At 46.6% G+C, this 27,515-nt stretch overlaps 1 protein-coding gene across 1 annotated transcript in view; it reads right to left on the minus strand.

Moving 5' to 3' along the window:
- The window catches only part of SYT7 (synaptotagmin 7), a 642,713-nt gene extending 619,948 nt beyond the window's left edge, over positions 1–22,765 (minus strand). Inside the window, exon 1 of the mRNA XM_063944176.1 lies at positions 22,406–22,765. Coding sequence (XP_063800246.1) covers positions 22,406–22,439 — 34 coding nt within the window. The 5' untranslated portion in view covers positions 22,440–22,765. The remainder of the gene's footprint in view (positions 1–22,405) is intronic.
- Positions 22,766–27,515: the final 4,750 nt, after the last annotated feature.

A 27,515-nucleotide genomic window follows, 5' to 3' on the forward strand; every position in this document is an offset into this window, starting at 1 on the left:
TTTGTATTCCTTTGGGTAATCTCCTTCCTCTGACATATGCCGTCTCATCCATATTTTTAGTTTTTTTACCCTATTTCTGCACCCTTTTTATCCCTTTATTCTTGTCATACCTTTGTTCTGCTCCATTCATCTAGTTATGTTCTTTCCTTCCACAGTGGAGCATGGAGGTGTAAAATGGTTTCCATTAAAAAACATAGGGGCAGATGTATTAACCTGGAGAAGGCATAAGGAAGTGATAAACCAGTGATAAATGCAAGGTAATAAATGAACCAGCCAATCAGCTCCAATATTCAAATTGACAGTTAGGAGCTGACTGGCTGGTGGGTTTATCACCTTGCATTTATCACTGGTTTATCGCTTCCTTATGCCTTCTCCTGGATAATACATCTGCCCCGTAGTATAGAAACTGAAGACTGCCAGCTCTAAGCTGGTGCAATAGTCTGGCATTTTTACATAATTCAATTGACTAGGAAACATACAACCCACACTGTCCTTTATCTCATTTCAATAACCATTAGATTGCCTAACTTTTAGTATGCAAGAAATGCCCTCACACTGCCTGTACACACTGCTGCCCCTCCTCAGCCTGCCTCCTTCCTTTGGCAGAAATCTGGGTGCACATGGCTGGGCAGACCATAATGTGTGCCTGTGCTATTGCCCTTTGCTCTTCCTAATTTACCTCCACTGACACCAGATAAGGTCACAAAAGTACAATTCCTGGAAGTACTAAAAAGCAAAGACAGTGATTAAGACAAAATACTGTCTCAGCCATATATTTTTTTTTTTCTCTGACATACGGTATATAATTTTTGTCCCTTTACAGCAACCCTTCAGTTTTTCTTCCAGCCATCGTGTATTTTTCTTCTACTAAGACCTCACTGTTCTCTATACTTCCTCACTGAGGGCAGGATATATCATGTATCACAATTTGGTTGCGACATCTGTCACTGCCATATTCATCCACTATGTCCTATTCCTGCTTCTCGCTCCCCTCTCCATCCACTCTGTCCTATTCCTGCTTCTCACTACCCTCTCCATCCATTCTGTCCTATTCCTGTCTCTCACTCCCCTCTCCATCCACTCTGTCTTATTCCTGTCTCTCACTACCCTCTCCATCCATTCTGTCCTATTCCTGCTTCTCACTACCCTCTCCATCCACTCTGTCCTATTCCTGTCTCTCACTCCCCTCTCCATCCACTCTGTCCTATTCCTGCTTCTCACTACCCTCTCCATCCACTCTGTCCTATTCCTGTCTCTCACTCCCCTCTCTATCCACTCTGTCCTATTCCTTCTTCTCGCTCCCCTCTCCATCCACTCTGTCCTATTCCTGCTTCTTACTACCCTCTCCATCCATTCTGTCCTATTCCTGTCTCTCACTCCCCTCTCCATCCACTCTGTCCTATTCCGGTCTCTCACTACCCTCTCCATCCACTCTGTCCTATCCTGTCTCTCACTACCCTCTCCATCCCCTCTGTCCTATTCCTGCTTCTCACTACCCTCTCCATCCACTCTGTCCTATTCCTGTCTCTCACTACCCTCTCCATCCCCTCTGTCCTATTCCTGGCTCTCACTCCCCTCTCCATCCACTCTGTCCTATTCCTTTTTCTCACTCCACTCTCCATCCCCTTTGTCATATTCCTGTCTCTCACTCCCCTCTCCATCCACTCTGTCCTATTCCTGTCTCTTATTATCCTCTCCATCCACTCTGTCCTATTCCTGCTTCTCACTAGAGATGAGCGCCTGAAATTTTTCGGGTTTTGGTTTTGGGTTCGGTTCCGCGGCCGTGTTTTGGGTTCGAACGCGTTTTGGCAAAACCTCACCGAATTTTTTTTGTCGGATTCGGGTGTGTTTTGGATTCGGGTGTTTTTTTCAAAAAACACTAAAAAACAGCTTAAATCATAGAATTTGGGGGTCATTTTGATCCCAAAGTATTATTAACCTCAAAAACCATAATTTACACTCATTTTCAGTCTATTCTGAATACCTCACACCTCACAATATTATTTTTAGTCCTAAAATTTGCACCGAGGTCGCTGTGTGAGTAAGATAAGCGACCCTAGTGGCCGACACAAACACCGGGCCCATCTAGGAGTGGCACTGCAGTGTCACGCAGGATGTCCCTTCCAAAAAACCCTCCCCAAACAGCACATGACGCAAAGAAAAAAAGAGGCGCAATGAGGTAGCTGTGTGAGTAAGATTAGCGACCCTAGTGGCCGACACAAACACCGGGCCCATCTAGGAGTGGCACTGCAGTGTCACGCAGGATGGCCCTTCCAAAAAACCCTCCCCAAACAGCACATGACGCAAAGAAAAAAAGAGGCGCAATGAGGTAGCTGTATGAGTAAGATTAGCGACCCTAGTGGCCGACACAAACACCGGGCCCATCTAGGAGTGGCACTGCAGTGTCACGCAGGATGTCCCTTCCAAAAAACCCTCCCCAAACAGCACATGACGCAAAGAAAAAAAGAGGCGCAATGAGGTAGCTGTGTGAGTAAGATTAGCGACCCTAGTGGCCGACACAAACACCGGGCCCATCTAGGAGTGGCACTGCAGTGTCACGCAGGATGTCCCTTCCAAAAAACCCTCCCCAAACAGCACATGACGCAAAGAAAAAAAGAGGCGCAATGAGGTAGCTGTGTGAGTAAGATTAGCGACCCTAGTGGCCGACACAAACACCGGGCCCATCTAGGAGTGGCACTGCAGTGTCACGCAGGATGTCCCTTCCAAAAAACCCTCCCCAAACAGCACATGACGCAAAGAAAAAAAGAGGCGCAATGAGGTAGCTGACTGTGTGAGTAAGATTAGCGACCCTAGTGGCCGACACAAACACCGGGCCCATTTAGGAGTGGCACTGCAGTGTCACGCAGGATGTCCCTTCCAAAAAACCCTCCCCAATCAGCACATGATGCAAAGAAAAAGAAAAGAAAAAAGAGGTGCAAGATGGAATTGTCCTTGGGCCCTCCCACCCACCCTTATGTTGTATAAACAAAACAGGACATGCACACTTTAACCAACCCATCATTTCAGTGACAGGGTCTGCCACACGACTGTGACTGATATGACGGGTTGGTTTGGACCCCCCCCAAAAAAGAAGCAATTAATCTCTCCTTGCACAAACTGGCTCTACAGAGGCAAGATGTCCACCTCATCATCACCCTCCGATATATCACCGTGTACATCCCCCTCCTCACAGATTATCAATTCGTCCCCACTGGAATCCACCATCTCAGCTCCCTGTGTACTTTGTGGAGGCAATTGCTGCTGGTCAATGTCTCCGCGGAGAAATTGATTATAATTCATTTTAATGAACATCATCTTCTCCACATTTTCTGGATGTAACCTCGTACGCCGATTGCTGACAAGGTGAGCGGCGGCACTAAACACTCTTTCGGAGTACACACTTGTGGGAGGGCAACTTAGGTAGAATAAAGCCAGTTTGTGCAAGGGCCTCCAAATTGCCTCTTTTTCCTGCCAGTATAAGTACGGACTGTGTGACGTGCCTACTTGGATGCGGTCACTCATATAATCCTCCACCATTCTATCAATGTTGAGAGAATCATATGCAGTGACAGTAGACGACATGTCCGTAATCGTTGTCAGGTCCTTCAGTCCGGACCAGATGTCAGCATCAGCAGTCGCTCCAGACTGCCCTGCATCACCGCCAGCGGGTGGGCTCGGAATTCTGAGCCTTTTCCTAGCACCCCCAGTTGCGGGAGAATGTGAAGGAGGAGATGTTGACAGGTCGCGTTCCGCTTGACTTGACAATTTTGTCACCAGCAGGTCTTTCAACCCCAGCAGACTTGTGTCTGCCGGAAAGAGAGATCCAAGGTAGGCTTTAAATCTAGGATCGAGCACGGTGGCCAAAATGTAGTGCTCTGATTTCAACAGATTGACCACCCGTGAATCCTTGTTAAGCGAATTAAGGGCTCCATCCACAAGTCCCACATGCCTAGCGGAATCGCTCCGTGTTAGCTCCTCCTTCAATGTCTCCAGCTTCTTCTGCAAAAGCCTGATGAGGGGAATGACCTGACTCAGGCTGGCAGTGTCTGAACTGACTTCACGTGTGGCAAGTTCAAAGGGCATCAGAACCTTGCACAACGTTGAAATCATTCTCCACTGCGCTTGAGACAGGTGCATTCCACCTACTATATCGTGCTCAATTGTATAGGCTTGAATGGCCTTTTGCTGCTCCTCCAACCTCTGAAGCATATAGAGGGTTGAATTCCACCTCGTTACCACTTCTTGCTTCAGATGATGGCAGGGCAGGTTCAGTAGTTTTTGGTGGTGCTCCAGTCTTCTGTACGTGGTGCCTGTACGCCGAAAGTGTCCCGCAATTCTTCTGGCCACCGACAGCATCTCTTGCACGCCCCTGTCGTTTTTTAAAAAATTCTGCACCACCAAATTCAAGGTATGTGCAAAACATGGGACGTGCTGGAATTTGCCCATATTTAATGCACACACAATATTGCTGGCGTTGTCCGATGCCACAAATCCACAGGAGAGTCCAATTGGGGTAAGCCATTCCGCAATGATCTTCCTCAGTTGCCGTAAGAGGTTTTCAGCTGTGTGCGTATTCTGGAAACCGGTGATACAAAGCGTAGCCTGCCTAGGAAAGAGTTGGCGTTTGCGAGATGCTGCTACTGGTGCCGCCGCTGCTGTTCTTGCGGCGGGAGTCCATACATCTACCCAGTGGGCTGTCACAGTCATATAGTCCTGACCCTGCCCTGCTCCACTTGTCCACATGTCCGTGGTTAAGTGGACATTGGGTACAACTGCATTTTTTAGGACACTGGTGAGTCTTTTTCTGACGTCCGTGTACATTCTCGGTATCGCCTGCCTAGAGAAGTGGAACCTAGATGGTATTTGGTAACGGGGGCACACTGCCTCAATAAATTGTCTAGTTCCCTGTGAACTAACGGCGGATACCGGACGCACGTCTAACACCAACATAGTTGTCAAGGCCTCAGTTATCCGCTTTGCAGCAGGATGACAGCTGTGATATTTCATCTTCCTCGCAAAGGACTGTTGAACAGTCAATTGCTTACTGGAAGTAGTACAAGTGGGCTTACGACTTCCCCTCTGGGATGACCATCGACTCCCAGCAGCAACAACAGCAGCGCCAGCAGCAGTAGGCGTTACACGCAAGGATGCATCGGAGGAATCCCAGGCAGGAGAGGACTCGTCAGAATTGCCAGTGACGTGGCCTGCAGGACTATTGGCATTCCTGGGGAAGGAGGAAATTGACACTGAGGGAGTTGGTGGGGTGGTTTGCGTGAGCTTGGTTACAAGAGGAAGGGATTTACTGGTCAGTGGACTGCTTCCGCTGTCACCCAAAGTTTTTGAACTTGTCACTGACTTATTATGAATGCGCTGCAGGTGACGTATAAGGGAGGATGTTCCGAGGTGGTTAACGTCCTTACCCCTACTTATTACAGCTTGACAAAGGGAACACACGGCTTGACACCTGTTGTCCGCATTTCTGGTGAAATACCTCCACACCGAAGAGCTGATTTTTTTGGTATTTTCACCTGGCATGTCAACGGCCATATTCCTCCCACGGACAACAGGTGTCTCCCCGGGTGCCTGACTTAAACAAACCACCTCACCATCAGAATCCTCCTGGTCAATTTCCTCCCCAGCGCCAGCAACACCCATATCCTCCTCATCCTGGTGTACTTCAACACTGACATCTTCAATCTGACTATCAGGAACTGGACTGCGGGTGCTCCTTCCAGCACTTGCAGGGGGCGTGCAAATGGTGGAAGGCGCATGCTCTTCACGTCCAGTGTTGGGAAGGTCAGGCATCGCAACCGACACAATTGGACTCTCCTTGTGGATTTGGGATTTCGAAGAATGCACAGTTCTTTGCTGTGCTGCTTTTGCCAGCTTGAGTCTTTTCATTTTTCTAGCGAGAGGCTGAGTGCTTCCATCCTCATGTGAAGCTGAACCACTAGCCATGAACATAGGCCAGAGCCTCAGCCGTTCCTTGCCACTCCGTGTCGTAAATGGCATATTGGCAAGTTTACGCTTCTCCTCCGACAATTTTATTTTAGGTTTTGGAGTCCTTTTTTTTCTGATATTTGGTGTTTTGGATTTGACATGCTCTGTACTATGACATTGGGCATCGGCCTTGGCAGACGACGTTGCTGGCATTTCATCGTCTCGGCCATGACTAGTGGCAGCAGCTTCAGCACGAGGTGGAAGTGGATCTTGATCTTTCCCTAATTTTGGAACCTCAACATTTTTGTTCTCCATATTTTAATAGGCACAACTAAAAGGCACCTCAGGTAAACAATGGAGATGGATACTAGTATACAATTATGGACTGCCTGCCGAGTGCAGACACAGAGGTAGCCACAGCCGTGAACTACCGTACTGTACTGTGTCTGCTGCTAATATAGACTGGTTGATAAAGAGATGTCTATGTAACTATGTATGTATAAAGAAGAAAGAAAAAAAAACCACGGTTAGGTGGTATACAATTATGGACGGACTGCCTGCCGAGTGCAGACACAGAGGTAGCCACAGCCGTGAACTACCGTACTGTACTGTGTCTGCTGCTAATAATATAGACTGGTTGATAAAGAGATGTCGTAGTAGTATGTATGTATAAAGAAGAAAGAAAAAAAAACCACGGTTAGGTGGTATACAATTATGGACGGACTGCCTGCCGAGTGCAGACACAGAGGTAGCCACAGCCGTGAACTACCGTACTGTACTGTGTCTGCTGCTAATATAGACTGGTTGATAAAGAGATGTCTATGTAACTATGTATGTATAAAGAAGAAAGAAAAAAAAACCACGGTTAGGTGGTATACAATTATGGACGGACTGCCTGCCGAGTGCAGACACAGAGGTAGCCACAGCCGTGAACTACCGTACTGTACTGTGTCTGCTGCTAATATAGACTGGTTGATAAAGAGATGTCTATGTAACTATGTATGTATAAAGAAGAAAGAAAAAAAAAACACGGTTAGGTGGTATACAATTATGGACGGACTGCCTGCCGAGTGCAGACACAGAGGTAGCCACAGCCGTGAACTACCGTACTGTACTGTGTCTGCTGCTAATATAGACTGGTTGATAAAGAGATGTCTATGTAACTATGTATGTATAAAGAAGAAAGAAAAAAAAACCACGGTTAGGTGGTATACAATTATGGACGGACTGCCTGCCGAGTGCAGACACAGAGGTAGCCACAGCCGTGAACTACCGTACTGTACTGTGTCTGCTGCTAATATAGACTGGTTGATAAAGAGATGTCGTAGTAGTATGTATGTATAAAGAAGAAAAAAAAACCACGGTTAGGTGGTATACAATTATGGACGGACTGCCTGCCGAGTGCAGACACAGAGGTAGCCACAGCCGTGAACTTCCGTACTGTGTCTGCTGCGACTGGATGATAAATGATATAAAAAATATATATATATCACTACTGCAGCCGGACAGGTATATATTATATATTATATAATGACGGACCTGCTGGACACTGTCTGTCAGCAGAATGAGTTTTATTTTTATAGAATAAAAAAAACAACAACACACAAGTGAAGTCACACGACGAGTGTTTAACTTTTTCAGGCAATCACAATATAAGTATACTACTAACTATACTGGTGGTCAGTGTGGTCAGGTCACTGGTCAGTCACACTGGCAGTGGCACTCCTGCAGCAAAAGTGTGCACTGTTTAATTTTAATATAATATTATGTACTCCTGGCTCCTGCTATAACCTATAACTGGCACTGCAGTGCTCCCCAGTCTCCCCCACAATTATAAGCTGTGTGAGCTGAGCAGTCAGACAGATATATAATATATATAGATGATGCAGCACACTGGGCTGAGCCTGAGCAGTGCACACAGATATGGTATGTGACTGAGTCACTGTGTGTATCGCTTTTTTCAGGCAGAGAACGGATATATTAAATAAACTGCACTGTCTGGTGGTCACTCACTATATAATATTATGTACTCCTGGCTCCTGCTATAACCTATAACTGGCACTGCAGTGCTCCCCAGTCTCCCCCACAATTATAAGCTGTGTGAGCTGAGCAGTCAGACAGATATATAATATATATAGATGATGCAGCACACTGGGCTGAGCCTGAGCAGTGCACACAGATATGGTATGTGACTGAGTCACTGTGTGTATCGCTTTTTTCAGGCAGAGAACGGATATATTAAATAAACTGCACTGTCTGGTGGTCACTCACTATATAATATTATGTACTCCTGGCTCCTGCTATAACCTATAACTGGCACTGCAGTGCTCCCCAGTCTCCCCCACAATTATAAGCTGTGTGAGCTGAGCAGTCAGACAGATATATAATATATATAGATGATGCAGCACACTGGGCTGAGCCTGAGCAGTGCACACAGATATGGTATGTGACTGAGTCACTGTGTGTATCGCTTTTTTCAGGCAGAGAACGGATATATTAAATAAACTGCACTGTCTGGTGGTCACTCACTAGTAAACTCTCTGCACTCTCTACACTTCTACAGTACTCCTCCTAGTCCTAAGCTCCAGTAAATCTCTCTCTCTTATAATCTAAATGGAGAGGACGCCAGCCACGTCCTCTCCCTATCAATCTCAATGCACGTGTGAAAATGGCGGCGACGCGCGGCTCCTTATATAGAATCCGAGTCTCGCGATAGAATCCGAGCCTCGCGAGAATCCGACAGCGTCATGATGACGTTCGGGCGCGCTCGGGTTAACCGAGCAAGGCGGGAAGATCCGAGTCGCTCGGATCCGTGTAAAAAAAGCTGAAGTTCGGGCGGGTTCGGATTCCGAGGAACCGAACCCGCTCATCTCTACTTCTCACTACCCTCTCCATCCATTCTGTCCTATTCCTGTCTCTCACTACCCTCTCCATCCCCTCTGTCCTATTCCTGTCTCTCACTACCCTCTTCATCCCCTCTGTCCTATTCCTGCTTCTCACTACCCTCTCCATCCACTCTGTCCTATTCCTGCTTCTCACTACCCTCTCCATCCACTCTGTCCTATTCCTGTCTCTCACTCCCCTCTCCATCCACTCTGTCCTATTCCTGTCTCTCATTACCCTCTCCATCCACTCTGTCCTATTCCTGTCTCTCACTCCCCTCTCCATCCACTCTGTCCTATTCCTGTCTCTCACTACCCTCTCCATCCACTCTGTCCTATTCCTGTCTCTCACTACCCTCTCCATCCACTCTGTCCTATTCCTGCTTCTCACTGCCCTCTCCATCCATTCTGTCCTATTCCTGTCTCTCACTCCCCTCTCCATCCACTCTGTCCTATTCCTGCTTCTCACTATCCTCTCCATTCATTCTGTCCTATTCCTGTCTCTCACTACCCTCTCCATCCACTGTCCTATTTCTGTCTCTCATTACCCTCTCCATCCCCTCTGTCCTATTCCTGTCTCCCACTCCCATATCCATCCACTCTACCCTATTCCTGTCTCTCATTGCCCTCTTTATCAACTCTGTATCATCCCTGCTTCTCACTCCCATCTCTATCCACTCTGTCCTATCCAGTCTCTCACAACCCTATCGATCCACTCTATCCTATTCTTGTCTCCCACTACCCTCTCCATCCACTCTGTCCTATTCCTTTTTCTCACTCCACTCTCCATCCACTTTGGCCTATTCCTGTCTCTCACTCCCCTCTCCATCCACTCTGTCCTATTCCTGTCTCTCACTCCACTCTCCATCCATTCTGTCCTATTCCTGTCTCTCGTTACCCTATCCATCCACTCTGTCCTATTCCTGTCTCCCACTCCCCTCTCCATCCACTCTGTCCTATTCCTGCTTCTCACTACCCTCTCCATCCATTCTGTCATATTCCTGTCTCTCACTACCCTCTCTATCCACTTTGTCCTCTTCCTGTCTCTCACTACCCTCTCCATCCACTCTGTCCTATTCCTGTCTATCATTACCCTCTCCATCCCCTCTGTCCTATTCCTGTCTCCCACTCCAATAGCCATCCACTCTGTCCTATCCTGTCTCTCACTCCCCTCTCCATCCACTCTGTCCTATTCCTGCTTCTCACTACCCTCTCCATCCATTCTGTCCTATTCCTGTCTCTCACTACCCTCTCTATCCACTTTGTCCTATTCCTGTCTCTCACTCCCATCTCCATCCATTCTGTCCTATTCCTGTCTCTCATTACCCTATCCATCCACTCTGTCCTATTCCTGCTTCTCACTACCCTCTCCATCCACTCTGTCCTATTCCTGTCTCTCACTCCCCTCTCCATCCACTCTGTCCTATTCCTGCTTCTCACTACCCTCTCCATCCATTCTGTCCTATTCCTGTCTCTCACTACCCTCTCTTTCCACTTTGTCCTATTCCTGTCTCTCACTCCCCTCTCCATCCATTCTGTCCTATTCCTGTCTCTCACTACCCTCTCCATCCCCTCTCTCCTATTCCTGTCTCTCACTACCCTCTCCATCAACTCTGTCCTATTCCTGCTTCTCACTACCCTCTCCATCCATTCTGTCCTATTCCTGTCTCTCACTACCCTCTCTATCCACTTTGTCCTATTCCTGTCTCTCACTCCCATCTCCATCCATTCTGTCCTATTCCTGTCTCTCATTACCCTATCCATCCACTCTGTCCTATTCCTGCTTCTCACTACCCTCTCCATCCACTCTGTCCTATTCCTGTCTCTCACTCCCCTCTCCATCCACTCTGTCCTATTCCTGCTTCTCACTACCCTCTCCATCCATTCTGTCCTATTCCTGTCTCTCACTACCCTCTCTTTCCACTTTGTCCTATTCCTGTCTCTCACTCCCCTCTCCATCCATTCTGTCCTATTCCTGTCTCTCACTACCCTCTCCATCCCCTCTCTCCTATTCCTGTCTCTCACTCCCCTCTCCATCCACTCTGTCCTATTCCTGTCTCTCACTCCACTCTCCATCCATTCTGTCCTATTCCTGTCTCTCGTTACCCTATCCATCCACTCTGTCCTATTCCTGTCTCCCACTCCCCTCTCCATCCACTCTGTCCTATTCCTGCTTCTCACTACCCTCTCCATCCATTCTGTCATATTCCTGTCTCTCACTACCCTCTCTATCCACTTTGTCCTCTTCCTGTCTCTCACTACCCTCTCCATCCACTCTGTCCTATTCCTGTCTATCATTACCCTCTCCATCCCCTCTGTCCTATTCCTGTCTCCCACTCCAATAGCCATCCACTCTGTCCTATCCTGTCTCTCACTCCCCTCTCCATCCACTCTGTCCTATTCCTGCTTCTCACTACCCTCTCCATCCATTCTGTCCTATTCCTGTCTCTCACTACCCTCTCTATCCACTTTGTCCTATTCCTGTCTCTCACTCCCATCTCCATCCATTCTGTCCTATTCCTGTCTCTCATTACCCTATCCATCCACTCTGTCCTATTCCTGCTTCTCACTACCCTCTCCATCCACTCTGTCCTATTCCTGTCTCTCACTCCCCTCTCCATCCACTCTGTCCTATTCCTGCTTCTCACTACCCTCTCCATCCATTCTGTCCTATTCCTGTCTCTCACTACCCTCTCTTTCCACTTTGTCCTATTCCTGTCTCTCACTCCCCTCTCCATCCATTCTGTCCTATTCCTGTCTCTCACTACCCTCTCCATCCCCTCTCTCCTATTCCTGTCTCTCACTACCCTCTCCATCAACTCTGTCCTATTCCTGCTTCTCACTACCCTCTCCATCCATTCTGTCCTATTCCTGTCTCTCACTACCCTCTCTATCCACTTTGTCCTATTCCTGTCTCTCACTCCCATCTCCATCCATTCTGTCCTATTCCTGTCTCTCATTACCCTATCCATCCACTCTGTCCTATTCCTGCTTCTCACTACCCTCTCCATCCACTCTGTCCTATTCCTGTCTCTCACTCCCCTCTCCATCCACTCTGTCCTATTCCTGCTTCTCACTACCCTCTCCATCCATTCTGTCCTATTCCTGTCTCTCACTACCCTCTCTTTCCACTTTGTCCTATTCCTGTCTCTCACTCCCCTCTCCATCCATTCTGTCCTATTCCTGTCTCTCACTACCCTCTCCATCCCCTCTCTCCTATTCCTGTCTCTCACTACCCTCTCCATCAACTCTGTCCTATTCCTGTCTCTCACTCCCCTCTCCATCAACTCTGTCCTGTCTCTCATTACCCTATCCATCCACTCTGGCCTATTCCTGTCTCTCACTCCCCTCTCCATCCACTCTGTCCTATTCCTGCTTCTCACTATCCTTTCCATCCACTCTGTCCTATTCCTGTCTCTCACTACCCTCTCCATCCACTCTGTCCTATTCCTGCTTCTCACTACCCTTTCCATCCACTCTGTCCTATTCCTGTCTCTCACTACCCTCTCCATCCACTCTGTCCTATTCCTGCTTCTCACTACCCTCTCCATCCACTCTGTCCTATTCCTGTCTCTCACTCCCCTCTCCATCCACTCTGTCCTATTCCTGTCTCTCACTCCCCTCTCCATCCATTCTGTCCTATTCCTGTCTCTCATTACCCTATCCATCCATTCTGTCCTATTCCTGTCTCTCATTACCCTATCCATCCACTCTGTCCTATTCCTGCTTCTCACTACCCTCTCCATCCACTCTGTCCTATTCCTGTCTCTCACTCCCCTCTCCATCCACTCTGTCCTATTCCTGTCTCTCACTACCCTCTCCATCCACTCTGTCCTATTCCTGTCTCTCACTCCCCTCTCCATCCACTGTGTCCTATTCCTGCTTCTCACTACCCTCTCCATCCACTCTGTCCTATTCCTGCTTCTCACTACACTCTCCTCTCCATCCATTCTGTCCAATTCCTGTCTCTCACTACCCTCCTCCATCCCCTATGTCCAAGTTCTGTTTCTCACTACCCTTTCCATCCATTCTGTCCTATTCCTGTCTCTCACTACCCTCTCTATCCACTTTGTCCTATTCCTGTCTCTCACTCCCATATCCATCCATTCTGTCCTACTCCTGTTTCTCACTCCCATATCCATCCCCTCTGTCCTATCCCTGTCTCTCATTACCCTCTCCATCCACTCTGTCCTATTCCTGTCTCTCACTACCCTCTCCATCCACTCTGTCCTATCCCTATCTCTCATTACCCTCTCCATCCACTCTGTCCTATTCCTGTCTCTCACTACCCTCTCCATCCACTCTGTCCTATTCCTGTCTCTCACTACCCTCTCCATCCACTCTGTCCTATTCCTGTCTCTCACTACCCTCTCCACCCCCTCTGTCCTATCCCTGTCTCTCACTACCCTCTCCATCCATTCTGTCCTATTCCTGTCTCTCACTCCCCTCTCCATCCACTCTGTCCAAGTTCTGTTGCTCACTTCCCTCTCTATCCACTTTGTCCTATTGCTGTTTCTCACTACCCTCTCCATCCACTCTGTCCTATTCCTGTCTCTCACTCCCCTCTCCATCAACTCTGTCCTGTCTCTCATTACCCTATCCATCCACTCTGGCCTATTCCTGTCTCTCACTCCCCTCTCCATCCACTCTGTCCTATTCCTGTCTCTCACTCCCCTCTCCATCCACTCTGTCCTATCCCGGTCTCTCACCACCCTCTCCATCCATTCTGTCCTGTCTCTCATTACCCTCTCCATCCACTCTGTCCTATTCCTGTCTCTCACTACCCTCTTCATCCACTTTGTCCTATCCCTGTCTCTCACTACCCTCTCCATCCACTCTGTCCTGTCCTGTCTCTCATTACCCTCTCCATCCACTCTGTCCTATTCCTGTCTCTCACTACCCTCTTCATCCACTCTGTCCTATCCCTGTCTCTCACTACCCTCTCCATCCACTCTGTCCTGTCCTGTCTCTCACTACCCTCTCCATCCACTCTGTCCTGTCTTCTCATTACCCTCTCCATCCACTCTGTCCTATTCCTGTCTCTCACTACCCTCTTCATCCACTCTGTCCTATTCCTGTCTCTCACTACCCTCTCCATCCATTCTGTCCTATTCCTGTCTCTCACTCCCCTCTCCATCCACTCTGTCCTATTCCTGTCTCTCATTACCCTCTCCATCCACTCTGTCCTATTCCTGTCTCTCACTACCCTCTTCATCCACTCTGTCCTATCCCTGTCTCTCACTCCCCTCTCCATCCACTCTGTCCTATCCCTGTCTCTCACTACCCTCTCCATCCACTCTGTCCTGTCCTGTCTCTCATTACCCTCTCCATCCACTCTGTACTATCCTGTCTCTCACTCCCCTCTCTATCCACTCTGTCCTATCCTGTCTCTCACTCCCCTCTCCATCCACTCTGTCCTATCCTGTCTCTCACTCCCCTCTCCATCCACTCTGTCCTATCCTGTCTCTCACTCCCCTCTCCATCCACTCTGTCCTATACCTGTCTCTCACTCCCCTCTCCATCCACTCTGTCCTATCCTGTCTCTCACTCCCCTCTCCATCCACTCTGTCCTATACCTGTCTCTCACTACCCTCTTCATCCACTCTGTCCTATTCCTGTCTCTCACTCCCCTCTCCATCCACTCTGTCCTATTCCTGTTTCTCACTCCCCTCTCCATCCACTCTGTCCTGTCTCTCATTACCCTATCCATCCACTCTGGCCTATTCCTGTCTCTCACTCCCCTCTCCATCCACTCTGTCCTATTCCTGCTTCTCACTATCCTTTCCATCCACTCTGTCCTATTCCTGTCTCTCACTACCCTCTCCATCCACTCTGTCCTATCCTGTCTCTCATTACCCTCTCCATCCACTCTGTCCTATCCTGTCTCTCACTCCCCTCTCCATCCACTCTGTCCTATCCTGTCTCTCACTCCCCTCTCCATCCACTCTGTCCTATCCTGTCTCTCACTCCCCTCTCCATCCACTCTGTCCTATCCTGTCTCTCACTCCCCTCTCCATCCACTCTGTCCTATACCTGTCTCTCACTACCCTCTTCATCCACTCTGTCCTATTCCTGTCTCTCACTCCCCTCTCCATCCACTCTGTCCTATTCCTGTCTCTCACTCCCCTCTCCATCCACTCTGTCCTATTCCTGTTTCTCACTCCCCTCTCCACCTCTGTCCACTCTGTCCTTCTCCTCTTTTTAAAGCCATGTTCACTCAACTTTGTCCTTACTCTCTTTCTCATACCCATATCTGTCAACACTGCCCTTCCCCTCTTACAATCATATCTGTTAACTCTGTCTATTGTATTTTTCTCTCTGCCATATCCTTCCACTTAAATGTTGTCTCTTTTTCCCTGACACCTGTCATGGAGATTACTTTCTATGTCATAGTCCCCTATTCTGTCTGTGCCTCGCTGTCTTTCCCTGTCTCTTTGTCACCTCCCCTATTTAGCCCTGTGCCTCTCTCACAGCCAGACTTGTTCTTTCATTTCCAGGATCTGGGTTAGGTGCCTGGGGATCTCCCTCTCTCTGATTCTCTCTCCTACATCCATATTCTCTTGGTTTTTACAGATTAATACACAGTATAGTCTGTCAGACATCATCAGCTCTGTGACTGAACTTCTTACCACTCCTCTGGGAGCAGATGGGATAACTCTGAGGGCAAAGAATGGACTCTTGTTTTGCATAGATCAGTGACAACTCCAATCCAGAACTAAACCAGTAATTATTTATAGATTACAATATATGGAGCATCCTGTATTCTAGGCATCATGAAAATAATGGATGAAAATCATTTTCTTGCCATGTGTCAACACAGCTGCTCGTGGCTACACTATTTTCAGCAGCCGGAATCTGCTTGCCACAACCTCCCTGTTTTTCACTACATTTTACTCTCGTTTCTGAGCTTAGCATGAAAACTAAGCCAGGGAAGTAGATTTCCATGAAGAATAATAGCAATGCAATAGCAGCATAGTTCTGTTCTAATCTTTTTTTTTTTTTTTATACTTTTTTTTGTGTGAATTTGACATTCAATAAAACCTGACTACACAGATTTGTCTTTAGTAGCAATATAATTATAATATATATAATGGTGATGTAACACAATCTATCTAGGCCAAAACTTCAATAACAAATAACTCTGGGGGTGGGATGTACTAATGGCAAAATGCGTTAATTTTCCATATGTACAAAATTCCGGAAATCTAAACTTTCTGGAGCTTGCTCCGAACGGGCAATGCCATCTAAAGATGGAGTCACCTAGTAGAAACATATGGGCTTCTGCACTGGACGACGGGCGGAAGTCATCTCATCGCAAAGGACAGCTTATCGGAAGAGCTGTCCTTTGTGCTTTTAATCACAACTGTACATGAATATGGCGTTAGTAAATATCACTATTCACGCATTCGGCAGCAGGCTGCATCGCACTCAATATGTGATAGAGTCACAGTAATGATAATACAACTACTAATATGACAAGTAATTCAATAAAAAGTCTGAAATCCATAAAAAAGAAGACAATGGGATGATAAAATAATTATAAAATTAAAAGAAGAAATTTCCCCAAATATACAATTCTAGGATAGTGTGGAGGTGAGACTAAGAGAACACAAAATAATTTATCCTAATACATGCCTATTAACAAACCACTGGTTCACCTGTTCCACAGGTGCTTTAACGCATGTGAATAGTGAAACTTAATCGTCCACTTCCGTTGAAATGTCTGAGTGGGAGTTCATGTCCCTTTAACCGTTGTTTATTTTTAGTTAGTGGGTGTGTGTGAGGCAGGTTCTCAGCACGGAAGGAATTCTCTGTGCAAACAGCATGTGTAAGCAGCAGACCCACTACCTGCAAGGAGCAGCTATAATACTTCACATGCTATTCACAGCAGACACATATTCCACAGTACATTCAAAGTATAGGGGGTTTACACCCAGCCAATGCGACATGGGGCCATGATTGTTCTCTTTCACATGACAATGTCAGGAAATTTAACCGTACTGTTGTGAAGTCAGTGACTGTGGGCTTACTGCAACAACATTATGCGCTCCATCTATTTTCAGTGGGTTCTGTCCCCAATTTCCAATTGTACTGTTGGCAGATATGAATGACACCATGAAGTCAGATGAGTTACAGTATAGGGGCACCTGTCCCTTCTTGTCTATCAGGACTCTTGTGTGCTGCTGCGCTTACACGGTCTGCTGACCATGGTCAACGCCGGGGAGGGTTCCTCCGGTAATTTTTGCGAAATGTAGCAAAAAGGCTACAACGGGCTAACACCACCTAAAGAATCAAAACCTATGGGGGACTGCGGCTGCTGTCGGGAATGAAGGGACTGTGGAAGTTGTGGAGATATCTGTTGTGGTCCCTCCATAGTACATTCCGGGGATACTTCATATTTGCAGGTATCCCTCCAAAATGCCCGCAAACATTATTTGATAAATAGGCCCCAATGTACCTGGTGTGAGCCAAAATATAGATCTGACAGCACCAATATAGAAGACAGTTCTTCAATAAATGTCGTTAACAAAAGGTACAATATATCCCAACTATTGTCATACTGACTTATAGCATCAGTCACAGTAAAAACATATAGGGAAGCACAATAGAAGCATCAGGGCAAAGAAAGCAGTTATACAATGTACAGGTACAAGAAGGTCTAGAGGGAGAAAAATGACTGTAAGTGTTATAATACAGTTTCACTGGAGATATATGGATTTGTGGCATGCAATAACCATGTACAGTATAGTACCTTAGTCACTGACAAGGTCTCTAGCAGAGCCACAATAGGAATTATTAGAAAGACCTGCTAGGTTATTAACCCACCATGTACCAGGCCAGTGTGATTCCTGTATCATCCACACTGAGCTACAGGTCATGCTGAAAGTGTTGGGGTTAACAATAACAGAAGTGTAAATGACATTTGGGAACGCTGTCACTGTGAATGCACTTTAATCACTGGAAATTGTAGCAGTAATTAAGTATTTAATTTCAGCTGCCAGGCGATTGTATTGGAGCATTAACGACCTTAACTATTGATCACACTTCCAGATGCCTCAGGGGTTTGGTCACATTGATAAGCAAATCTGTGCAACACATGTTAGCTCTGACAAGCTGCTCCTGTATCAGGATATGTCTACTGTGACATCCTATGGCTGCTTTCTAACAACTCCGACTGCTCCACTAAACTCCTGATATGACCCTACCGTCCACGTTGTACTGGATTTTGCCTGTCCTTCTTCCTAGTCATTTACTGTATATACAGTAGTCATGATGTATAATTATATACTATACCTCTTCAGTGCTTCCAAAACATATGTCTCATCTTTAGCGGTCTATTTATTAAATTCCCCAGAAAGTAATGCCTAATGCATGTCACTGTAGTCCCCATTACAGTCTGACGCAATCTAGCCAGCTCCGAAAAGCTTTTTGAAGCTTGGCCCCGTTAAATAACACCATGTTTAAGTGGCATTAGACTATTGTAGATGTTTAGATGGCATTAGACTATTGCATCCTATATGCCAGTGGGTCTCAAACTTCTTTGAATCACGGCGCCCTAGAATATCAGAATTTTTTTCATGGCACCCCTAGGCCAATAGTTTATTATTGAGAAATTTAGAAAGAAATATTAAATTGAGTAAATTGTGTTTATATCTCATCATTATATTTAATTATGTGGTGAGGGACAAGATTTGCTTCTGTTGGTCACATATTTTATGATTGGCAGCCACCAGCGCTGGTTTTGCCATATTACATTGACCATAAATAATTTTAATTGGTCCTGGACCACTAACCCAGGGCACCCCTGCTAGTGTCCTGAGGCACCCCAGGGTGCCACGGCACACAGTTTGAGAACCACTGTTATAGGCTACAGTAACACTTTTTTGGGAGAGGGACCAGAAGGATCTCCCTCCAGTAATTACCAGTGGGCAAACGCAGGATTTGCATGGGGGGGTTTCCAGAACTGGGTGGAGCCAATCACGGGGGTGGGGACTGAGGTGACCCAGTATATGCTGGGTCCGTAAAACTAGTGTGTCTGTATATATACACATGCATACATACATACATACATACATAGCATATTAAACATGCATACACACATATATATATATATATATATATATATATATCTAAGAAGAGTACAGGCACTCACCACTTCCTTGATGATATTGAAATTTATTATACCTCACAGGTGTATCTCACATAGAGAGGAACGACAGCATGTCAGCAAAAATGTCGACGTTTTGGCTCCATCCGAGCCTTTGTCAAGACAGACAAAATCACATCAGGCTGCTGGGTGTTAACCTGATGTGATTTTGTCTGTCTTGACAAAGGCTCGGATGGAGCCGAAACGTCGACATTTTTGCTGACATGCTGTCGTTCATCTCTATGTGAGATACACCTGTGAGGTATAATAAATTCATTATCATCAAGGAAGTGGTGAGTGCCTGTACTCTTCTTGAATATATTTTGGACTATTTGAGAGCCCTTTATGGAGCACCGCCCATGATGTAATTTGCAGCAGTGAGTGTGGATTCATTGGATATATATATATATATATATATATATATATATATACACACACACACACACACACACACAAACACACACACACACACAGTACACGTATATATACACATGTATATATATCATATGTGTGTGTGTTTATATGTATGTATGTATGTATGTATGTATGTATATACATGTGTATATATATGCATGCACATGGATATATACTGTATGTACTATAATTAAAATAAAGTAAACTTTTATTAAGCACTTACAAGTGCCACCAGGAAGACAGCAGGCTGCAGAGGACGATAGACAGCCATTAATAATACTCATGCAGCAAAAAAAACATTATTATTATTTTTTCGGGTGGAGGGGGGTTTCTGGGTGCCCGGAACCCCCCCCCTGGGTGCGCCACTGATTACTATTTGCACACTTGCAGCACAATAACTGAGCACCTCACAAAAGTAATGTTATAGCGATAGCAATAATGCACCCCACGGAAAATACATTATGAATGCTGCAATATACGGCGATAAGGAATGCTAATTGTCATGACGTTCACCGTGAACTCCATGGGGCAGTTGCAATTGAGGGTGATATTATGGCAGGAAAACCTTGCTAGTATTTGTCTGGCTCCCATAGAGGTACAATCAAGTAAATGAGCAAAGTTTTCCTGCTAAAAAAACCCCGAAAAAAGGCTTACTACAAAGAATGGTGCTTTACGGTTTGTTACGGCCTGTAGTCTATTAATGTATCTATTTGTGATGCTGCAATGTTATGGTCTATGACTATCTGACCATAATATAGTTATGTTTTAGCCCCTCTGTTTATATTTCAGAAACTTATGCTATGTACACATTATGCGATCCAATACGATACAAAATCGTATGTTATTGTATAAGATATCATATCAGATCAGATTGTGTGTACACACTACAAACTATGTCAAACGATGTCTAGATACAAAGTCATCACTGGAGTTCAAAACCACACAATATCACCTCATCAAGACTGCATGCAGTCCGATGTACGAGGTCGCATGTGACCCACGGGAGCGCGCATCGTACGTCGGATCATACGTACACATTATGCAATATAACTTAGGACTGAACAATATCGTTCAGATCATGAACGATATTGCATAGTGTTTATGCAGCATAACTGTAGCTTCATATAACAACTAGCCATGAGTTTTCCAGCTTTTCAGGTTACAGGTCTTGTTATTCTCTGCAATGGACCCCTTTAAGCGCTCTGTTTAAATAACTGCTTTCCATGACTTCTACAGCTTTCCATAACTTTCCATTTCATTCAATACCACACAAATGGACGCATATAACAAATCGTCCTATTGTTCTGTAACAGTTCTATATATATACACACTCCTTTCACTTCAAACAACGTCTATTGTTCCACACACCTCGCAGATTCCTCCCTCTACTCCTTGTATTCCGTGTGGCTCCATACTCTACATTACTTATATCTGAGCGCTGCGCCTGCAGAATCTCCTATTTCCCCCAGTAATATCTCCATATTCAGAAACTTGTCTAACAGCTCTATATAAAACTGCCTGTGCCATTCAATAGATTCATAGCAAAACTCCATATTGTGGAACAGCTTTCCATTGTACTTTCAGAGATTATCAAGGCACTATTAGCAGTTTCCTATGTCTATATGTAAAAAGGATTCTTTGGAAGAATAAAATCCTTGACAATGGAACAGGAACTCACAAACACGGGGATGTTATGTGGCGTAAACTCTCCCACTAGCTCACGCCGCCCTTGGACACATCCCCAGCTGTACTCGTTAGGACATATTATTCTTAACACAATGAGGGGTGAAGAGGTGGGAAAATCAGTGCAACAAGTGAAAAGGCAGAGACTGGAAAAGAGAGACTCACATAATTCCAAAACACAGCAAAGGTTTTACATCACTGAACACAGCTATACAGAAAGGAGGGCAGGTGGGTCAGTCATGGTGGGGGAAGGTGGTGAGGCTAGATCAGGTACAAAGTGACTTGTGGAGGGAGGGGGTGAAATGGAAGCCAAGGGAATCACGAAATGTATATGAAACCAGATGAAAAGCGGTCCAGTAGTTTAGACAAGTAAAGGAAACTGGGACATAGAAAGGGATACTGGAAATGGGAGTGAGAAATGGTGAAAAGAGGAGACTGAATGTCAGGAATCAAACTGAAAGGTGAAGAGGAGGGTGATAAGAGATGATAATCAGTGTGAGAACAGAACGTGGAGAAACATGCTATGGATACTAGGTAAATGCTTAGAGAGAGTGTACTAGGTAAATGCACAGTGTAATGACAGGTAACCAGTGGGCAGAGTAGCTGTTAGTAGAATTATATTGGGGGTACGGCTGTCACCCCTCAGGCCACATGTGGTGCAGACTGTAGGGGTAGAGGTCAGCCATCATTCCTCCTGCTACAATACTAACACTCAGACAGGGAATATTAGCTCATGAGCCTTGTAGAAGCAGCAGGTGCAGCTGTAAATATTCCCCTGAAGTCAATCAGCTAGATTATAATGGTAGTGATGAATATGCACAGCGTGCACATCTGTAAACTTGTGTGCATGGGTGCGCACACATACTGTAGGCAGGTGGGGAGCTCTGTCACAGAACCTGTTATTTGTATCTGACATACAAGGTAACATATAAAACAACTGGTGACGGGTATCGTCAGCCCTTATTTGTGACAGCCCCAAAGCACACTCAGCCCAAACAACAAGGCAGGTGCTTGTGAAGGGATTTAAATATTGTCAACCGCAGTGTTACAACAGAGACCTGAAGCATCAGGGCAAGGGACATGCAAGGTAAAGGGACTTTATGAGGACGGGAAGCAGTTGTCAGAGACATCAGAGCACAGCACACGGCACAAGGGTGCCAGGCGTCCACCTGTGAGAGCAGGCAGAGGGCGGGCAGCAGGCATGGGCAGAGCAGCAGGATGTAAGGTGTGCCCCCTTCACGTATCATTGCCAGAGCTCCAGCATCTTAGCAGCAGCGGAACACAAGGACAAATCTCTGCGCCCGTAGGGATCTGCAGAGGGAATAACTAGCACTGTTACCTTTACTGGTGGAAAGCTCTCGGTTAATGTGCATCTTCCTGCCTGCCTCTGCTCCTCCGCGGTTCCCTTGTTTCTCTTCCCTTCCCCTTGTACGTCCCAGGAAAACACAAAGACAGCCTGCGAGGTGGGATAAAGAGGAGGGAGATGGGGCTGAGCTGCCACTTTTAGGTCTCCTGTATCCTTGACTCCAGTGGCAGGACCTGTGGTAGCCGAAGCTCAGGTGGCTGCAGGTGGCTGTGGGAGCTCCTGTGTGCAGGTCAGAGTGTCAATGAATGAGGATCTTTATGAAGAATCCAACCTCTCTCTCTCTCTCTCTCTCTCTCTCTCTTCCTTTTTGTGTCTCTCCCTTCCCTGTGACTTGCCTTCTCTCTCACATCCACATGCTGCTGGCTGCTGGCAGGAACAGAAACTGCACACACAAACACACATCCCTCTGTAATCTCTGTTATTGGCACCTGAAGCACAGCCAATATACAGGGATCCAAATGAAATTCCATGTGGGTCTGCTCATATTGTACACAAACCAGGAGCTTAAGCACATACTGCTCTCTGCTAGGAAATCTGTCATTGTCTTACACTGCAATTAACTCCAAACTGCAGAAAATGGGGTTAGTGGCACATTATATAATCAGAGTACATCCTCTGTATTGCTATACATATAACTAGTTCCCACTTTTATTGGGATTGGGTGAAGGCCGAATTTGTCTGAGCTCCGGAATGCCGGACCGGATCCCTGCAGCCACCCGTGCCAGTGTGGATTTCTCTGTGTGTGTCCGTGTATCTTATGTCACAGACAGGGCCGGATCCAGGGGGAAGGGGGGAACGGGGCGAACGCCCCCCCCCTAACAGTCATAGCCACGCCCACTTACATGAGATGGGTCTGCTGCCAGGTGATGGTGTGTGGCTGCACTGACAACCCTCCCCATCCTCCGTGTCCCTGGGGCCCCTAGCCCCATCTGCCATCATCACATGCCGTTACCCCCACCTTGGGCAGTGTGTGCCGCCCATCGGTGTGTTAGTTAGTAGTTACATGTGCCCGGTTGTGTGTGCTACATAAGAAGCACATGTGCATGCTGGAAATGCTTGATATGCTCTTTAGAGCATTAATGGACAGTTGGTATGGGAAGTGGGAGGAGTAATGAGTGTAGGGGAGGAGTCAGGAATAAATAAACAGCCCCCCCATAAGAAAAGTCTAGATCCGTCCCTGGTCACAGAGCAAATGATGCAGAAAGATGCACAGCCCCCTCCTGACCTGCAGCTGCTGCACTCCAGCAGGGAGAATGGGAGCAGCACGGCTGGAACGCCGGATCGGCAACCTACAGCGACCTCCGTGTATGTGACAGCTCTCACACAGCAAAAGGTAAAGGGAGACATGCACAGAGAGCGTCACAGCGGCTGAGGTTGCTGCCAGGAGCTGGTCCGGTCCAGCGTTCCGGAGACTGGACCGTTCTGGCTTTCACCCAATCCTGACCATCATCAGCTGTATTAAGGTAGGTACACATGGGACGATGTACATACAATGCAACAGGACCCGGCGGCAGGGCCGGCATCGGCAAGTGCATACACATTTGCCGATGCTGGCAGCAACAAGCGGCGGCAAGGGGGGCGGGTGGGTGGCCATGATGCATTCGGCAGTATGGCATCGCTAGCGACAGCTTCAGATCTTCTTGCATGTACAAAAGATCTGAGTCTATTGCTAGCGACCTGCGCTGCGCGTAACGGCATCTTTGTCGTGTGTACACACGGCACTCTTTAAATGATTTGGTTTTCCGATCGGTTGTAAATGGCCAAATTGTTTAAAATCTCGTCCCATGTGTACGCAACTTTAGCAGCCTGCAGGGAATTAGTGTTTGTTCTGCAGGTGTTCAATAATAGCATTGTTAGTCTTTGTATTAAGGCAGAACCTGTTGTACTCACAGCCTGTAGGTGTAGAAGTATCTAATTCTTCAATCCTAAGTGGAATGGGATGTGGTCAATTTACCTACAATCAAAATCCCGACGGTCAAAATCCCGACAACCAGTGACCGACAGTCAAAATCCCGACAAGGTCAACATCCCGACATGGGGGGTAATTCCAAGTTGATCGCAGCAGGAATTTTTTTAGCAATTGGGCAAAACCATGTGCAGTGCAGGTGAGGCAGATATAACATGTGCAGAGAGAGTTAGATTTGGGTGTGGTGTGTTCAATCTGCAATCTAAATTGCAGTGTAAAAATAAAGCAGCCAGTATTTACCCTGCACAGAAACAAAATAACCCACCCAAATCTAACTCTCTCTGCACATGTTATATCTGCCTCCCCTGCAGTGCACATGGGCCCTCATTCCGAGTTGATCGGTCGCAAGGCGAATTTAGCAGAGTTACACACGCTAAGCCGCCGCCTACTGGGAGTGTATCTTAGCATCTTAAAATTGCGACCGATGTATTCGCAATATTGCGATCACAAACTACTTAGCAGTTTTAGAGTAGCTCCACACTTACTCTGCCTGTGCGATCAGTTCAGTGCTTGTCGTTCCTGGTTTGACGTCACAAACACACCCAGCGTTCGCCCAACCACTCCCCCGTTTCTCCGGCCACTCCTGCGTTTTTTCCGGAAACGGTAGCGTTTTCAGCCACACGCCCATAAAACGCTGTGTTTCCGCCCAGTAACACCCATTTCCTGTCAATCACATTACGATCGCCGGAGCGATGAAAAAGCCGTGAGTAAAAATACTATCTTCATAGCAAAGATACTTGGCGCAGTCGCAGTGCGAATATTGCGCATGCGCACTAAGCGGAATTTCACTGCGATGCGATGAAAAATACCGAGCGAACGACTCGGAATGAGGGCCATGGTTTTGCCCAACTGCTAAGAAACCTTGCTGCTGCGATCAACTCAGAATTACCCCCATGGTCAAAATACAGACATTTAAAATACAGACAGGGTCAAACATGAGTTTTTCATGATTTTTTCATTGAAACCGACTTGTTCATACCTTACCATCCCAGTGGACCTGGAGGGGGAATATAATAGTGTGCCAAGCGCACCGTGCCTGAAGCATGCCAAGCGCAGCGAGCCATGCGAGGGGACAAGGTACAGTTATACGTGTCCATGTCAACGTATGTCGACATACACACAAAAAACAATGCAAAACTCATATCGATTTTTTTTTAACTGTCAACATTTTTTTGACCTGTCGACATTTTGAATGTCAGTATCTTGACCTTGTTGGTATTTTAAATGTCGGGATTTTCACCTTGTCGGGATTTTGACCATCGGGATTTCGATTGTAGGTATTTCATACTGATCCCCCCACCAGAATATCATCATCTCCTGCAATTCATCTCTCAACCCGCTGGAGAAATTGCAGGAGATGATGGAATTCTGGTGGGTGGGCAGCTTCTGTGTTAGGAGAGTGGGTGAAAAGTGGAGTGCTGAACCGGACTGACTCCCTGCAGCCCCTGTGGAGCTGTGCGTGTCCCAGTGTATGACACACAGCAAATGGTGCAGGAAGATGTACAGGTCCCTTCTCACTGCAGCTGCTGCACTCGGGCAGAAAGAATGGGAGCAGCATGACCGGAACGGGTAAGAACACCGGTACTGCAACCTACAGCGACTTTTGACACTGTGGAGCTCTCTGTGCCTGTTCCCGTGTATGTGTCACACAGCAAACGGTGCAGGGAGACATTCACAGAGGGTTCCATAGTGGCTAAGGTCGCTGCAGGTATCTGGTCCGGTCCGGCATTCCTGAGTCCAGACTGTTCCGGCTTTCACCTAATCTCCTGTTTGCAGCATTGAATTGTCCAGTATTCAACCTACAATCAACATTTAGGTCCAGGATTTTCGTTGCACATTAGTGCATTCAAGTAACATAAAGATGTGTCTTGGTGCAAGATTGACACACTGCATATGTGCAGATCTGACATACAGTATCTTGGGTGCTGTTTCTTGCACTCAGAGATGGTCATACAAAGTTCTTGAAATACATTCGCTATAAGAATTATAAGAAATACATTTTGCATGTAGATAAACTGGGTGCAAGTTTGTGATGATGATGATGATTGTTGCATCCAGTTAGCCACGGTTTCACACCCTGAGCTATTCAATAAAACCGCCTTTTCCCTGCGCTGTAAACCCTGGTTTAACGTGCGCTAACGTTTTGATTCTGTATGACTGCGGAATCAATAGGTTTTCCCGCACGTTAAACCCCATTGGTTGCCTTTTATTCCAGACTTCTCCCAGCAGCTCATGAAGCTGCAAAAATAAGTCCACCACTGAGTGTTAACGCGTGGGGTAAACCCAGCTGTATTGAATCGGCCATCACAGGTAATTACAGCATGGTGTAATGGGATTGACGCATCTTTATATTTAACTCTAAGCCAGATCCTTAGACTATAAGCTCTTCAACACAGGGACTTAAAACTGTATTTTCTGCAATCACTGTAATTTAACAAAATGTTTATTTGATTTTATGTGAAAAATTCCAAATGTATGTACAGTATGTGTACAGGACTTGATTTATTATGTGTTCCGATACATCTAGGTGGGATGTAGTCCAGATGCCAGCGGTCGGGATCCCGGTGGTTAAAATACCTCTGCCGGGATCTCGACAGGCAGAATGCCGGCTGCGTCGCCACAGCTATTCCCACTCCTGGGTGTCCACGACACCCATGGAGTGGGAATAGAACCTGTTGCAAGTGCAGAGGATTACCAAGTCCGCAAGGGGATTCGTTGCGCTCACCACCCTGCCGGCATTTTGGCGGTCGAGATCCCGGAGTTGGTATTCTGACCGCCGGGATCCTGTACCCAACCCATCTAGGTGGTGTGTCCAGCACATATCAGGTGCACTACCACTCTCTCCGCTCAGTAGATACCTCAGCAAACTAAAAATGTGCCTAGCAGAGCAAGGAACAGAAACATCCCAGGAGCATTGGGCAATTAATACGTCAAAAGTCCAACTCCCTATAACTTCCAGAACACTGCTTTACTTAGGTCAATCTGTTCAGCTTTTTACTATCATATTGGTTATCCCCCTGTCACACCACCTTGTGGGTCACACTCTGGATTTTGCATACGGGATTTTGAACCTGGGTGTGACCCGGCTGAGACCCCTTTCAGACTGATGTCCAGACC

This window comes from Pseudophryne corroboree, chromosome 11, assembly GCF_028390025.1.
Source record: "Pseudophryne corroboree isolate aPseCor3 chromosome 11, aPseCor3.hap2, whole genome shotgun sequence".
NCBI lineage: Eukaryota > Metazoa > Chordata > Amphibia > Anura > Myobatrachidae > Pseudophryne > Pseudophryne corroboree.